This window comes from Cervus elaphus, chromosome 1, assembly GCF_910594005.1.
Source record: "Cervus elaphus chromosome 1, mCerEla1.1, whole genome shotgun sequence".
NCBI lineage: Eukaryota > Metazoa > Chordata > Mammalia > Artiodactyla > Cervidae > Cervus > Cervus elaphus.
This window is the reverse complement of record NC_057815.1, coordinates 92,845,529-92,862,124: the sequence shown is the minus strand read 5'-3', so window position 1 is coordinate 92,862,124 and position 16,596 is coordinate 92,845,529. Positions and strand designations below refer to the sequence as shown.

The 16,596-nt window shown below is 41.3% G+C and overlaps 1 protein-coding gene and 1 pseudogene across 1 annotated transcript in view; both read right to left on the bottom strand.

Moving 5' to 3' along the window:
* LOC122674249 (fatty acid desaturase 2-like protein FADS2B) overlaps positions 1-2,991 on the bottom strand; it is a 43,116-nt gene extending 40,125 nt beyond the window's left edge. Inside the window, exon 1 of the mRNA XM_043872470.1 lies at positions 2,671-2,991. Within this exon, the coding sequence (XP_043728405.1) occupies positions 2,671-2,991 (321 nt within the window). The remainder of the gene's footprint in view (positions 1-2,670) is intronic.
* Positions 2,992-9,517: 6,526 nt separating this feature from the next.
* On the bottom strand, positions 9,518-16,235 carry LOC122702883 (annotated as a pseudogene).
* Between the last annotated feature and the right edge of the window lie 361 nt (positions 16,236-16,596).

The window sequence follows — 16,596 nt, the reverse complement described above, 5'->3', positions numbered from 1 at the left end:
CCCTGAGGCTATGGATGCTGTGATATGAATAACAATAGCTATGGTTTAATGAAAGGTGCATCTGGTATTATGCTAAACCCTTTACAAGCTTTCGTCTCATTTACCAGTTAGATGGGTAAGGTCTTTCCCACTATGCAGATGATGAAGCTGAGTTTCAGAGCATTTCAGGGACTTTCCCAGGCTTATATAACCAGTGTACCAAAACTCAGGCTCCATGTACTCTGAGTAGCCATGGAATACCATGGTTGTTCCAATTCTCCTGGCACCCTTCCATTCTTCTGTAGCCATCATCCCCTGGAGACTTTTCTCTGAACATTCTGGATCTGCCTTCTAAAAGTGTGGGGCACATGACTGACCATTCTCAGGGTGTTCATCCTCAAGACACAAATCCTGAGGTGTTATGCGTATTTTCCCATAAGGTTCAATTCTTCCTTGTTGACTATAATTGGATGCAGAATCGTGGTCTTTCTCTGACTTCTGGGAGATAAAACTCACCAGCAAGTGACAAATTCATCAGCTGAGCTGCTTGCTGCAAGCTATCTCTACCAGTTATATTCAAGGTGGTTGAAGGTACATGTTTTTCTAACACATCCTCTGAGCTGATTCTGTGACTTGTGTTAGAAAAGCATTGTCCATATTTTCTTTGTGTTGTGGAGATGAGATCTGTGGTATTTTTTCCTCTTTTTTGCCACTTTATTTTTTTAAGTGAAGTATAATTTCTTTACAGAATTTTGTGGTTTTCTGTCATACATCAACAAGTATTTTTTCCCTTTATTTTTGTTAATCTTTCCCCTGATTCTTGCACAAATGCCTGTCACTTGGCTTCTTCTATCCTCAGCTCTCTGGCTTCCTAGGGTCTTCCTGACACATGTGAGACTCCCATCATGGGCTACAAGCTCATGCACTCTTTCCCAGGAAAAGGTTGAGCTTTGTTTTAAAAATATCAGATCAGACCAGAGTGGTGGGGATGTGGAAGGGTCTGCTCAGAGAGGAATTCCTCTAACTGCAGAATCAAGATGCGAAGATGGTAGAAGACTCTGACCAGACAGAGAAGTTGAGAAATTGGGGGTAAATGAGAATTGGGGAAAGAAGATGTTGCTAGTGTCAAAAAACAAAATCCTTCCTTCTTTGCAAACTTGCTGTGTGCTTCTGTATTCTGTTTTTATCAGTCAGGTAACACAGAGCAGAGCTTCATGAATCAATATTTTTAATCCTATGCTTTGAAGCCAGTTGGAAAAATTATATACTAACATGAAAACAACAAGGGTAACATTAAAAAAAAAAAAAAACTTTAAATTTCTACTCTATAATATGCTAATTTTCTGATCTTGAATTAGTTTATTTAACACCTTTTATTCTGCATTTTTTCATGTGTATAATGTGGTGAAAAAGTTCCTAATTGGGCTAAAATCAACTTTCTTATAGAATATTTTAGAATGGATTTCTAAATGCATTTAAAGATTGAGAAACCTCCCTCTTCAATATTAAATGGAAATTTTATTTTTAAGATCAGCTGTCAAGGCTTTATAGTAAAAAAAGGAACTATCTGATTTAAAAGTTTGTCACTCTTATTTGTGTGCTCTGAGACACATTATTTTCATGTTTTAGTATTAGTTTTTTCCATCTTTAATATGGGAATACCATTCACTTTCCTGATGATGAGGTTTAAGTGAGGTCATGCATTTGAATGTGTCTATGGTATCTTTGAGCTTCCCAAGTGGTGCTAATATAAGAACACTCCTGCCAATGCTCAAGAAGTAAGAGATACAGGTTCAATCCCTGGGTCAGGAAGATCCCCTGGAAAAGAGCATGGCAACACACTCCAGTATTCATGCCTGGAGAATCCCAAGGACAGAGGTGCCTGGCCGGATGTGGTCCATAGGGTCGCAAAGAGTTGGATGCAGCTGAAGCAACTTAACACACATGATACATGGTATTTTAGGCATCCATTGAAAGTCTATTTTTTCAACTATTTTGGTGGAGGAGAGTTATGAGGAAAAACAGTGAAGGAAAGTGGTTAAGACTGAAAGTTAAGAAAGATAAGTGTTTTGAATCTGAGATCTGATGGCTGGGTGAACTTGGGTCAGTCACTTAACCACTCTGATTTCAGTTACTTCTTCCATAAAAGTGGTTGTATTACCTGTATCACATTGAATGAACTACACGACAAAAAAGAACTCTACAAAGTCTAAAAGTCTGTGTCACTGTACGCCTTCAACATCGTTCAACATTTTGATGCTCGAGATGAATTGCTATTTCACGCACCCCAGTTGTAGGAGTCTGAGAAATTTCTACATGAGTGAAGACGATTTTTCCAGATTTTACTCACCTATTTGTAACTTTCTTCTTATAAGACAATGACTCCATTTCAAAACAAAACAAAACAAAAAAACATAATGCCAAGAACAAAAACCAAAACCTGAAATACACATAGTATCTACTGTCAGCACCTGAGCTCACCCCAAAACTAGTGTAAATAATAGCTAGACCTTGAGGCTTAATTAGCTTTTAATTTTTTGCGGGATTGGAATCCTGAAAAAATGGTTTGGGAGGAGATGAGTGATCATGGAGCTTGAACACATACTTGAAATGCTTTTGGAAAGACGGCCAAAGTTCCAGCCACCCAGAAGCTGGAAGAGAGAGAGAAAGGGCAGACTTTGAGTTCCTTACCGTGGCGTCCTCCCCAGCGTAGTGGCTGAGGACCTTGCGCCCACCGGGATGCCTGTCCGCCCAGCCAGTAACATCGTAGACCTTGCGATTGATCACCAGCCATTGGCCAGTCTCTTGATTGTGTCTCTGGATCTCCTGCCAGGTGTACATGTTGAGGCTTTTTCTGGGCAAGCCGCGCTTGTCATTTACCTCCTGCCTTGCAGAGAACTTGGCTTTCCCACTTGCTCCTGGTTTCCTGTTTGCCTGTTGCCTCGCACCTAGGTACAGCTGGTTCTCATCTACAAGGCCCCCATTGCCCTCAGGCTTTTCTTCAAACGTCATTGTCTTTATACTTTTAGAATTTCTGGCTTGACACCTGGAATCTCTAATTCTCACCTGATTGAACTACGGAATTATCTTTTCGCTATCCTTTTATTCAATGAAGTAAGAAGCCTACACAGAAAACTTTTTAGCCTACTTGACTCTTGGCAAAGCTGACAGTGAGATCTTTCCCAGCGTCTCACTTCTCTGTCCTGAGTCTTTTTTGTCCTGATGAAGACCGTACTACCTTTTCCCTGCACCCAAGAAGATTAGTCTAACTTTCTCTCTTCTCTCTCTCTGCTGGCTGATCGTTTCGCAGCGTTCTTATTCATCATTAAACGTCCCTTAGTCAAGAGCTGGAGCCAATCACAGCCCAGAGGATGGTGTGGCCTGAGCCCTGGAAGGAGGGGCTGGACTCCCTCTCTGCTGACCGCCTACACTGGCATCATGCTGGGTCAGGTGCATTAGCTCTCCCCCATGTCTCTGAAAGGAAGAGTTGTTTTAATTCAACACATGAGCAGAAGCTTTCAAAACCTCTGGGAGGATGTGAACGCCTCCTGGAATTGGGAAATGTTCTTTTGTTGTTGTTGTTAAGATTGGAAATTTTCCTTTTATTCTGGTTTTCTCAGATTACTTTTTTTTTTTTTTTTAACTAATTGAGAAACCTGTATGCATGTCAGGAAGCAACAGAACTGGCCATGGACCAACAGACTGGCTCCAAATAGGAAAAGGAGTATGTCAAGGCTGTATATTGTCACCCTGCTTATTTAACTTATATGCAGAGTACATCATGAGAAACTCTGGGCTGGAGGAAACACAAGCTGGAATCAATATCGCCAGGAGAAATATCAATAACCTCAGACATGCAGATGACACCATCCTTATGGCAAAAGTGAAGAGGAACTAAAAAGCCTCTTGATGAATGTGAAAGAGGAGATTGAAAAAGTTGGCTTAAAACTCAGCATTCAGAAAACTAAGATCATGGCATCTGGTCCCATCACTTCATGGCAAATAGATGGGGAAACAGTGTAAACAGTGGCTTTATTTTTCTGGGCTCCAAAATCACTATAGATGGTCATTGCAGCCATGATATTAAAAGGTGCTTACTCCTTGAAAAGAAAGTTATGAGCAACCTAGACAGCATATTAAAAAGCAGAGGCATTACTTTGCCAACAAACCGGGTGTTGGTAATGGACAAGGAGTCCTGGTGTGCTGTGGTTCATGGGGTCGCAAGAGTCAGACACGACTGAGTGACTGAACTGAACTGAATCTCCATATGGAACAGAGAGCATCAGGATTACAGCTGGATTCTAGGCAGCAATTACAAGGAGTTTTGGAATGCTTGTTAAGAGAAGAATGATTAATTATTCTTTAAAACATTATTGAATACCTGGTCAATGCCAAACATTGGAGTGGGCCTGGTGATAAAATGGTAACAACATACAGGGTGGTCACTACCCTCATGGAGTTTTCAGTTTTCAGTGGTTGCACAGGCAGAAATAAATTGTATAAGTGAGGCACACAGGACACAGAGCTCATGAAGGGAGATTTACCTAGTCAGTTAAATCTGGGAGAATTTCCCAGAGAAAACTATGCTTATACAAATAATAGAAAATACTTTTATTATTTTTTATTGAAGTGTCATTGATTCACAATATTATTTTTAGTTTCAGGTGTACATCATGATGCTCCAGCATTTTTATAGTTTATACCACACTAAAATTACTACCAGATAATGGCTATAATTCCCTGTGCTCTATAATTTATCCTTGTTGCTTATCTAGAAAATTCTTTTTGAATGCCCCTGAAAAGTCAAGGCAAAATACACTGAAGAAATGAAGTTGAAGTAACATTGAGGGAAAAACTGGGACACTATTCCACTGTCATTCAGGCCTCCTGCTGTGTTCTTTGAACAGAAGCCTATTCCTGCCTTAGGGCCTTTGCACTTGGTTGATGCCACTGTTCCTTCGCTGCTCCTTCGAATCTGATTGCAGACTCTTTCATATTCTTCTTATGGTCACTTTTCTATGACCCTCCTTATTTTGATTAGTCCCTGCTTATCACTCTCAAAACACCCTTTTGTTTTCTTCAGATATGATGATTTTGGATTTTCTTCCATTCATATATATATTTATTTATTTTTTTATACTAGATTGTAAGCTTCAAGAACCTGGGCTCCTGGGTCTCTGGGTCACATTAACTGGTCCAAGTCTGACACATGATAAGCACTCAAAAATATTGAAGTGCTCAATAAATAATGAAGGGTAAAGGTTTGCACAAGAAGGTTTGTACTGAATTAATTTATTTTGCACGATATTAACCATGTTATATTCCCTTCACATTGCAAAATTCCAATAAAACTCCCTTAAAGGTGAAGCTGCTACACAATTCTTTATTGAAGATGAGAAATGAACTTTGTTATTTGCATAATCTGAGGTTTAGTTTTAAAAATAAGCCCCTGGAAATTTACTTTGAAGCACGTAAAAAGGATAGATTAATGGATATATAGACAGGTAGATGGATATATATAAAATAAAACAAGTTTACTAAAATGTAACTTCAAAAGTTTGATTATGGCTAAACAGATAGATGTTCACTGGTAAATTCTTTCAACACAACTGTCTTTATGCAAATTTTCATAAATAAATGTGTGCAAAAAAAATGTACCTGATTATATTCCTCCTCTGAGTAGAGTTAAGTTTGATCTATATTTTGTGTCCTTCAGGTCAATGATTAGCAGGAGAATAGTCAAGAAAATCCTTTACAGTGTGTTGTTTAAGCAACAAATGATAGATTTGGTAGATTTCCACTAGAGCGTTGTGCACTCACATGGTTAATTGGAAGTTGGGAAAACTGGAGCCCATGACTCACTATTCCTCTGGCTTGAGATCTGGCTGCTGGTTCCAGGGGACTGAGTAAAGTCAGAAGTGGAAGGTGACTCCCAGGTGTTACCTGTTGTGATAGGAGAAATCATGGTCTGACTTGTGACTCATAATCCTCTCATCGAAGGAAATGTGCCCTCTTCACCATTAAGATGGTTCAGTGTCTTTCTGTCCTGTGAATCTGCTTGACCTCGAAATTTCCCTTGATTTTGATGGTCCAGGATGGGAAGAACCCTCATTACATTAATAACAACCAGCATCTGAATGAGTGTTCCTGGCTTATGAAAGTATTCTAATTGCCTTACTTTATTTGGTTGTCCCAGCAATGCTATGTTGCAAATAAGCCAGCTAATATTATGCATCCACGTATTTTACAGATTGAGGCAATGTGTGAGAGACATGGCCAATTTCATAGCAGGGTACTGAGGAGCTGAAATTAGGACTGAGATTCCTGATTTCTAATTCAATCAGTCACCCTTATCTAATGCCCGACTGAATATGTAGGCAATTTTTTTATTACCTGATTCTATCGAAAGGAGGGAGACTTTCAAGGAAATAGAGTGTCAGAGAAAAGCCACAGGGAAAGGGAACTTTTCCCAGGTTGAATTCATGCTACGTTATCCCAAAATCTCGAATCCAATTCTCTGTTCTGTTCTTCCATGCTTTTTGCAGTGTCTGTCCCTTCTGAAATGTTAAATCTCTGCTTGAATCTCTCCCAGTGAATTCTTCTGAGTTGGATAATACTCTTTAAGGATTGGGGAGTAGAGACTAGCCAACAGGCATTCTTACTATGCTGCTGCTGTGCCTGTCCTATGTTTCTTGTATCTTCCCCTCCCCAGGTGGCTGTTCTTAGTGAGGTGGAATGATAACTACTTTAATGCATATTCCATCAGCTCCTGGGAAACTATTAGTTCAGATGTGCCCACTGCTCATGACTTGTAATGCAACTTAATTCCCCTTTACTTTTGGTTTCTTGAATGTTAGTGAATGTGGACTACAGAGTCAGATATTCCTGCATCTGAGACTATACTCAACTTACCTGTGCCATCAGGCAAGTTGCTTGGCCTCCCTTAAGTGTCATGTTTTTATTTATAAAATGAGATTAATTATAAAACTTGCCCTTTCTAACTGTGTGAGGACTAAATGGAATAATACTTATGAAGGGCGCAACTCAGTATTTACAGCTTAGGAGATGCTCATAACTGTTGCTAAGAATTTTAATAATTCAGTTAGAATATAGAAATGCTCCTTACAAGTTTGATAAAGTTCATCTTACTCTCTAGTTAGAAGGAATTACATTTACAGCATTTTGTCAACAAAGGTCCGTATAGTCAAAGCTTTAGTTTTTCCAGTAGTTATGTACAGATGTGAGATTTGGACCATTAAGAAGACTGAGCTCCAAAGAATTGATGCTTTTCCATTGTAATGGAGAAGACTCTCAAGAGTCCCTTGGATAGCCTAGAGATTAAACTAGTCAATCCTAAAAGAAATCAACCCTGAGTATACACTGGAAGGACTGATGCTGAAGTTGAAACTTCGGGATTTGGCCACCTATTTTGAAGAGCCGACTCATTGGAAAAGACCCTGATGTTACGAGAGACTGAAGAGAAGTGGGCGACAGAGTATGAGATGGTTAGATGGCATCCCTGACTCAATGGACATGAGTTTGAGCAAACCCCGGGAGACAGCGAAGGACAGGGAAGCCTGCGGTGCTGCAGTTCACTGGGTCACAAAGAGTTCAACACAGCTTAGCTACTGAACAACAGCAACATTTACACACAGCTTTTTCTTCCTGCATCCTCCCTCTCCCTCCCTTCCTTCCTTCCTCCTGTAGACTGAAAGAAAGGCGCAACATGAGAGCTGTGAGTTAGGTTTTGTTGGAGCAAAATGAGGACTCCAGCCTGGGAGACAGCATTTCTGATAGCTCTGAGAAACTGCTCCAAAGAGGAACTGCTGCCTGACTTACAGTTTTGTTCTTTTATCTCTGAAAACATTTCAGTGTCTTGTTAGGGGATGAGGTAAGTGTCATATATGATTTTAGTGAAGAGGGGACCTGCAGTCATGCACACATTTTGGCAGATATTTGCTGCTAGTCATGAGGAGCAGATTCACCATTAACGAGTTTTTCTGGATATGAACAGATGTAATAACTGGGCTGAAAAAAGCGTTTCCTGAAAATATCTAACTATCTGAATACCTGTCCTGCCAGTTTTTCCAAGAGCACAGAGTGCCTCATTCCTGTTCTCCACTCTAAATTTCTTTCAGAGGATATTGAATGTCAGCAGCTGCAGCAGCACTTGATTTATTCCTTGTAGAGGTAGCTGTCAAGTGCCAATTTGTAGTTGACACTTCCTTCTTTCCCTCCTTCATTTCTCCCCTCCAGCTCCCTCCCTGCCTTCCTTCCTTCTGCATGTCTTCATTGAGTGTCTCTATCATGTCAGGCAGTGTCTACTCTTATGGACATTGCAGGTTACAGCAGAAGACTAAGGAATCACACAAATGGATGTAAAAATATATTTCTAGTAATTACTACAGAGTATATCACAAGGAGGCCTTGAATTAATGTGGAGGCTTCCCTGAAATCTTTACCAAGCAAAGGGCTCACTGCTTGAAGCACATAGAAAGCAATACTATGGCACCAGCTCTTGAGAAGAGTGTTATTTTGAGGCCAACTGGCAAGGAGACATGGGAAGGGCTCAAATCTGTGTCTTTGATCTGGGGTTCGGTCAAACATTATGAGTTTGTGGAGGAGGTATTCGTTGGCAGAAATGTTGGTGGAGCAGGTTTCAATTAGTGGACTTTGGAACTTGTCCATTTATGATAGGATATGGTTGAAGCTTCAACCTGGGATCTTCTAGGATGGAGAACCCTTCACTTCTAAAAAGATTCTGGCATTCAAATTCCAGTCATGTCCTGATCCTTTGGTTCCCATGAGGTGGTGTGGAGACTTAGTTTTTGGGTGTTATTTGAGGTCAGACATTCTTCCCTTGTGCCTGCTTTGGCTGCCTGGGCCTGAAGCTGAGGGAGGGAGTGGCACAAGGGGGGAGAGGGTTCCTGGAGGAAGGCCGGCGCTGGTCGTCTGCTGGCAATCACCAGGTTGCAGATTGCAACTTTATTCCAAGGGCAATGGGAATCCACTGAAGAATTTCAGGTAGGACTGTAACATAACTCTCATGAGTCATTTAGCTTAAATGGAAGTCTGCCCAATTAAGCCATCTTTATTCATGTGGCCAGTGAGCAGAGGGCCAACATGATGCACAGGATTGATCATCTGAATTCTAACGCCATGCTCAGTGATCTGGGAAATTGTGAAAGTAATAGGCCTTGGTGTCCTCCTATGGGAAGCTTATTGAACAAGCTATTAAACAAAAATTCAACTGAGTAAATTTAAAGATTTCATTGGCTTTATTCAATGACTTCTGAATCAAGCAATATCCCAGTTAGTAAGCAGAAGGGACTACTGAGGGGTTGTGCAAATGGAAGGTTTTTATAGGAAGAAAGGAGGGGCAAGGAAGCCATCAGCAAAGTATATTGAGGGCAGACACCTTCTTTTTTTGGGGGAAGGGAGGAATTACAAGGGTTTTATCATGCAGATATATATATATATATATATATATTTATCTTCTTTCTCTGGGCCTGGGGCAGGAATGGAGAAGGAGTAAAACACAACAAATTACCACCACGTCACCTACCCCAAAATTCCAGACTAGTTGATTAAGATTACATTTCTGGGGAAGGCTGTAACTGCAATTATGTCAGGTATTGTAGAGGTTTGGTATCATGGGCTTTAACACAAGTGACACTTTTGGGGCCTGTGGTTTTCTCTTTAGCACCTGCACATCTGCATTATGTTTGTGGATGCATGCAGTATGCCTCCTTCCAGAGGGCTCCGGACTTCTTCAGGGCCCTGCAAGAAGAGCAGAGAAAATCATGAGTAGGTGAGACTCAGGTCAAAGGAGCTACTTCATGGAACATTTGCTCTTTTACTTAATACTTTACAACATTGTCATTTTCAGCTATATCTGAAAGACCACTTTCTATCTTGTCCGGCGGAGGGAGTCAAATACACTGATTTATGTTTTAGAAGGCAAGCTCACATTTTCTATAAGGAGGAGACTGATATTTTGTTTTATGCTTTTCTGTACTCCAAAGCATCACTTTCCTTCTCTCCAGTTTTAAAAGAAAAAGCTCTGCTGAATCTCTGTAAGATAAACCATATGACTATAAACCAACTCGTCCTGTATCCACCTACCTCTCCTACTTTATAAAGTGAAACATTTTCCCAGGCTCTGGTGACACAGCACTGAATGGGAGTGATGAGAGTCTTGTCCACCTGGAGCTCCTGGTCTGCACTGGGAGACTCATATTACCCAACATGCTATTTAATCATGATTGCGATAAAAGTCAGACATGAAGAGAAGCAAGCATGTGACAGGTTTAGTCTTGGGGGCAAGGGAGGACTGAGATGAAGAAAAGACCTTTCAGGTGAGCTTTGGAGAGTGAATGGAACTTGAGAAGGTGACAGGAGGGGGAAGGCAGGTTGGCAGATTATTCTAGGTAGAAGAAAAAGTGACCAAGGATGTGTCATGGGCAAGGGATAGCGAGTTATGTAGCAAGTGAAGTGAGGTCAGATATCTGGAGGGCAGGAAAGGAGGAGGGCAGTGGTAGAAAGTGAAGATGGATCACTGTTCCGGGGTCAGATCTGACCAGGTCTAGCATTAATGGCTTATTTATTCATATTAATAGGGTACTGTTTTTCTTTTTCCTAATCTGAAAATAAAAAAAAAAAATCAGCCAAGGTTTTGGCTGTTACTTTGATGGGCACAGGATTCTCTAGGGAGCTGTGCAAACTTTAGGATGAGTGTGGATTCTCAGTACCTACAGGAAGAGTCACCCCTGCCTGTCCCACCAGACCCTGCAAGCATCTTAGTTTTCAACCCTGATCCAGATGAATGGAGAGTCCCTCCTACTGGTTAAGTTCTAAAGCATGTCAAGGCTTTGTGGGTGATACAAAGACAAATAATACAGAACCCTGGTTTATAAGAAGCTTGTAATTAAGTTTGGCACCAAGGTATTTTCACTAAGAAGTACCTAGAAGGTAGCAGGTAAATGGTAGGAATGACTGTTATCATTTCTGTGTTGGTGTTGTTCCTTATAGAGTCTCCTGTCCATGCTGGGCACATGAATGTTTCTTAATAAATAGCTATTGACTGAATGATTTATAAAGCAGTGAAGAGTCTGGGGACCAGCAGTGAAGGGAAATGAGAGCTGTGGGTTGGGGGACTGTTATTACCTGAGAGTATCTCCAAATGCCTTCAACATGGGCTTATTCACATACGGCAGTCCATGCTTGGCACACAGTGACTTCACCAGAGGTGCCACCTTGTGGTAATTATGGCGTGGCATTGTGGGAAACAGACTAGGGAAACAGAGGAGATATAAAACTTTTCAGACCTAAAGAGAAACCCAAAGCTCCCTTTCCCCTTTAACAAAATAAAATGGGATCAGCCACACAGACCCAACCTTGACCTTGCACAATACTTTTGTTCTGGGAAGTTAAAAGACTTGCTGGCAGACTCATCTTATCCCTTCAGTTCAGTTCAGTTCAGTCGCTCAGTCATGTCTGAGTCTTTCTGACCCCATGAACAGCAGCACGCCCGGCCTCCCTGTCCATCCCCAACTCCCGGAGTTTACCCAAACTCATGTTATTGAATCGGTGATGCCATCTAACCATCTCATCCTCTACGGTCCCCTTCGCCTCTTGCCTTCAGTCTTTCCCAACATCAGGGTCGTTTCAAATGAGTCAGCTCTTAACCCTCTACAAGCCTTGTGGGTGGCAGGTGTTTAGGAAGAATTAAGAGAATATGTTTTAGCTCCATCAACTGTTGATTTTTGGCCTGATCAAATGAAAGTGTACCATTTAGAACTTTCTACCATTTAGAACTACCCAGAGATCTGGAGATACTCAATCTCCCACCTTGTCCCTACTAATCTCTGTCTTAGTTTCTGTCTTTCTAACTTCCTTAGCAAGAATAGATGAATGTATATTAAGTCATGGTAAATAGCTAACAGTCCCAAGAAAGGAATAAGAAGTGAGGAGAGATGGATTTTTAATCCCAAGTTTTCATTAGTCAGCCAGATGACAGTCTTGGATGTAAACCTCTCCTTTAACAAAACTATGAGGAGTAATTTTTGCTGAAATTTTCAAGCCCTAATATGACAAATAGAAGGAAAATAATTCCTTGGACAAATAAGGTCTTGTTCCTTCTTTGACTATCATAGACTCACATGGCTTAGACAAAGAGAATGTGCAAAGCCTCTCCCCTGATACTCTGGAGAAAATGACTCTCAATGTTTTAACTTGCATCAAGGCGTGAACTACCCATTTCCTCTCTGTAACTGGCCCATTGGTAAAGGATTTCCAGATACCATTTAGAAATTGCAGCAGGGACTCCACTTCATTTATTTTGTAACCTTGGCTCTAAAGACACAGATAAGTAAATATTTGAATTATAGCATAGTTAAGTTTGAACACAAGTTGGTTACCCAAGTGTCCTGATTTCTCTTAGGTTTTGCCAACAAAGCAAATGCAAAGAGATTCCTAAGCCCATAGGATTCTGGAAACTGAGTCACTGATACTTTTCCAAGATTTCACTCCATGTACTCGCAGTTGTGACACTTCCTTCATTTCTTTCTTCCTTTCCTTAACATTGTTATTAATCCTTTAGAGAATCCTGGTTCATTTTTTTCCCTTAAGATTGCGAGTCTACTGCTCCGCTCTGGACTATATGGAGGGCAGTTACTAGTAACAGCCCTTGCCCTTTATCGTGAACTATTTCTCTTACTCCTGGTGCTCAATTTGGAAGTTCAAGTGCTCAGTGAACCAGTCGTTGAAAAAGGATTCTTCAACATTACAGGTGGCCAAGACCTGCAAAGAAAAAGCTTACATTAGATGTAAATGAACCTGTATCAAACAAGAGATTTAGTTACTCTGTTATTCATCCATCATTCAGCAAGTGCTGATTGAGTACACATTTTGTGTAACAAACCATGAGGGATAGAAATAAGTCCCAGGTCTCAGGGACCTGACAATTATAAAGGAAATAAGGAATTTTTCTAAGAAGTATTGATAAGACAATAGATATGAAGAAGTAAATAGGATTTGAGAGGACTAAGTCACTATTTGCCCTCAAAATCAGAAGACTAAGGTATCATGAGTAAGGAGTTTGGCAGATGGAAGTGGGATTGTAGGACTCTGGTAGAAATTATAGGAGTTTGAATGTTATTACCACAGAATAGACTTAAAGGACTTCTAAATGGGGAATAAAGCATACAAGGGCTTTAATCAAGGGTTTTGTGCATAGAAATACATTTATTAATATATACAAGTAGCTTCCTTTTTAATCTCATGTATTTTATTTTATTCAAAGACAGACTGAGAAGAAGTTCATAGGATTCTCCAGACTACTTAGAATGCTTATGAATGTGATTTTATTCAGTGCCTTTCTAAGATTTAATCCTTGTTAGGGTTGTTGCCATTTTGAATGTTATTTTTGCAGTTATTCTAAGTCACGGTTCCTCAAAGTGTACTTCAGAGCACCTTGGGGTTCCCTAGGACACTTTCAGGGGATCTTCAAGGTCAAAATGATCCCCATAATACTTCTGAAACAGTATTTGCCTTTTTCATCCTCATTCATGCATGCTTATAGCATGGGTTTTACCAGAGGCTATTAAACATGGGATGAGGTCATCACTCTGATGTTAACCTTTATTGGCTTTATCTTGTTATTTTAAAATTAATAGATATTTTAAAACTCTCAGATTCAGTTTCAAATACAGTAACTATCAGTGGATATAACTTCCACAAATGAAAGCTCTTTGATGTCCTCAATAAGTTTTAAGAGTAGTTTCTTGACCAAAAAGATTGAGAAGCACTACTGTGTGGAGTGTCCACTGAATATGGAAATGGGCATGGAGGAGGAAGCAGTATGATGCCTGGATTCTCCACTTAATCATGGCACAGCCAGTATTAGGCTTAGGAGGCAGTGGTATTCGCATGGGTCACAAATCTTTTAATCGTTAACAGCATGCTTGCAGAGAAGGCAGTCTCCTCTCTGGGCCCTACCACCTATACAATGAAATGAGGGGGATTCCAGGGTTCTTCCTTCTGTTATTCTAGGAGTGTGAGATTCATTGAAAGATTGAAAGATTCATTGAAACATTCATGTTGAGGCAGGTTTAGTAAACCTTGCCTGTAAAGTGCTACCCAGTAAATGTTTTTATTTTGCATCACAGCTATGCAGTTCTACTGTTTAAGAATGAAAGCTATCAGAGAGAATATGTAATGTATTAGTGTGACTGTGCTCCAATAAAACTACAAAAACACACACTGGGCTAGACTGGCCCTTTGGCTCTAGTTTATTAAGACTTGGTTAAGAGCAAAAACTCTTGAGAGTCCCTTGGACTGCAGGAGATCCAACCAGTTCATCCTAAATGACATCAGTCCTGGGTGTTCATTGGAAGGACTGATGTTGAAGTTGAAACTCCAATACTTTGGCCACCTCATGCGAAGAGTTGACTCATTGGAAAAGACCCTGATGCTGGAAAAGAGTGAGGGCAGGAGGAGAAGGGGACAACAGAGAATGAGATGGTTGGATGGCATCACTGACTCAACGGACATGGGTTTAGGTAAACTTCGGGAGTTGGTGATGGACAGGGAGGCCTGGCGTGCTGTGGTTCATTGGGTCGCAGAGAGCTGGACACGACTGATTGACTGAACTGACCTAAACTGAAGAGCAAAGGTTCTGCAATCAAACTGCCGAGGTTTAACACCTGCTTCTAGGGAACTCCCGCTGGTCCACAGGTTAAAACTGTGTACTAAACACAGGTTTGATCCCTGGTAGGAGAACTAACACCCTGCATGCCACACAGTGTGGTCAAATAAATAACTAAAATCTGCTTCTACCCGTTACCTGTGTGATCTTACACAAGTTATATAACTTATTCTACCTCAATTTTATCATTTTTAAAGTGGGAATACTCTGAGCACATAGCTACATGTAGCTACATGCAAAACAGCTGACAGTGCCTGGCCCCTGGCAAGCCTCTAATAAATATTATTTGAGGTAAGCAGATGGTAATCAGGATGCTTTGGTGGATGCTTTCCCACGAACAGCATTATTACCTGAGTGCTGAACCAGTCCTGGTTCTCCTCTTTGCTCACTTTCATTGGTATGTGGCTCATCTGGGTAACATATGCAATCCACGGACTCTCAAGAAACCTTTAAGAGAATAAAAGGAAGATGTGATCACTCCTTGGGGAGTTTCAGTTCCAGTCACTGGGCTTGCATACCCACTTGCAGATCTGGCTGAGCATTAGAGGAAATGGCAGTAACTCAAAAGATCCAATAAAGTGGTGGTTATTTGTTTTTCATCTTTGTGGACTTTTTATATCTAAAGATGGCACACTAGGGAATCAGTCACACTCCCTGTCTTGCAGCCTACTGTACCAGAGCAGTGTCCCCAGTATTTTCTGAAGGCGTTGGTGCAAGGCTCAGAAAATACCTAGATAACTGAAGGTCAGGCTTCCCTGCTGGTTCAGTGGTCAAGATTCCATCTGCCAATGCAGGAGATCTGGGTTTGATTCTTGGGTCAGGGAGATGTCCTGGACAAAGAAATGGTAACCCACTCCAGTATTCTTGCCTGTGAAACCCCCAGGGCAGAGGAGTCTGGCAGGCTACAGTCCACGGGGTCGCAAAAGAGTCAGACATGACTTTGTGACTAAAGCAACAAAAACTTAAGCATATATGCAACGTGATTAAGAGCTTGGCTGTTGTCATCAGATAGAACTGGGTACAAGTTGTGATTTGGCACTGCTACTGGCCCTTATTTGCTCTTGAGTAAGTGATTTCATTCCTCTGAACTTTAGTTCTCTTACCAGAAAAACGAAATTGATACTATCTACATTGCCGGGTTGTGCATTTTTGATTACATGAAATAAGATAATGCATGTAGAGTGAGTGAAGTCGCTCAGTCGTGCCTGACTCTTTGCGACCCCGTGGCCTGTAGCCCACCAGCTCCTGCATCCATGGAATTTTCCAGGCAAGAATACTGGAGCGGGTTGCCGTTTCCTTCTCCGGGGGATCTCCCCTACCCAGGGATAGAACCCGGGTCTCCCACAATGCAGGCGGGCGTGTTGCCGTTTCCTTCTCCGTGGATCCCTCCGACCCAGGGATGGAGCCCGGGTCTCCCACAATGCAGGCGGGCGCGTTGCTGTCTGAGCCAGCAGGGAGGCCCACCGTGAGCCGTCAGCAAACCGCCTGACGCGGAGGAGCTCCTGCCGCTGCTATGAGCAGGGACGCGAGTGATGAGGAAGGGATGCATCGCGAGGTGAACGGGGTGATTCAGTTTAAAGTGCTTTTGATGTGGGGAAAATCTCTAGTCATAAAATAACTTTTTAAAATACTGGGCTCCTACTACCTTCGGTAAGAATTATGATGTCCAGCTAGATTACAGTTTGAAGGACTTGGTGATCAGGCAGAATGCAATTGTCCTTTGAGAAACATGCAGGTCCACTTAAATGTGGATATTTTTAAGTAAACACACAGTACTACAAGATTAGTGCTTGCCTGAATCCACAGTTGAGGAACCACATACTGGATAGATGACTATGGAGCCTGAATATCTTTGGATTTCGGTAACTGAGGTGGGTCTAGGGACTAATCCTCCTCAGATGCTGAGGGAT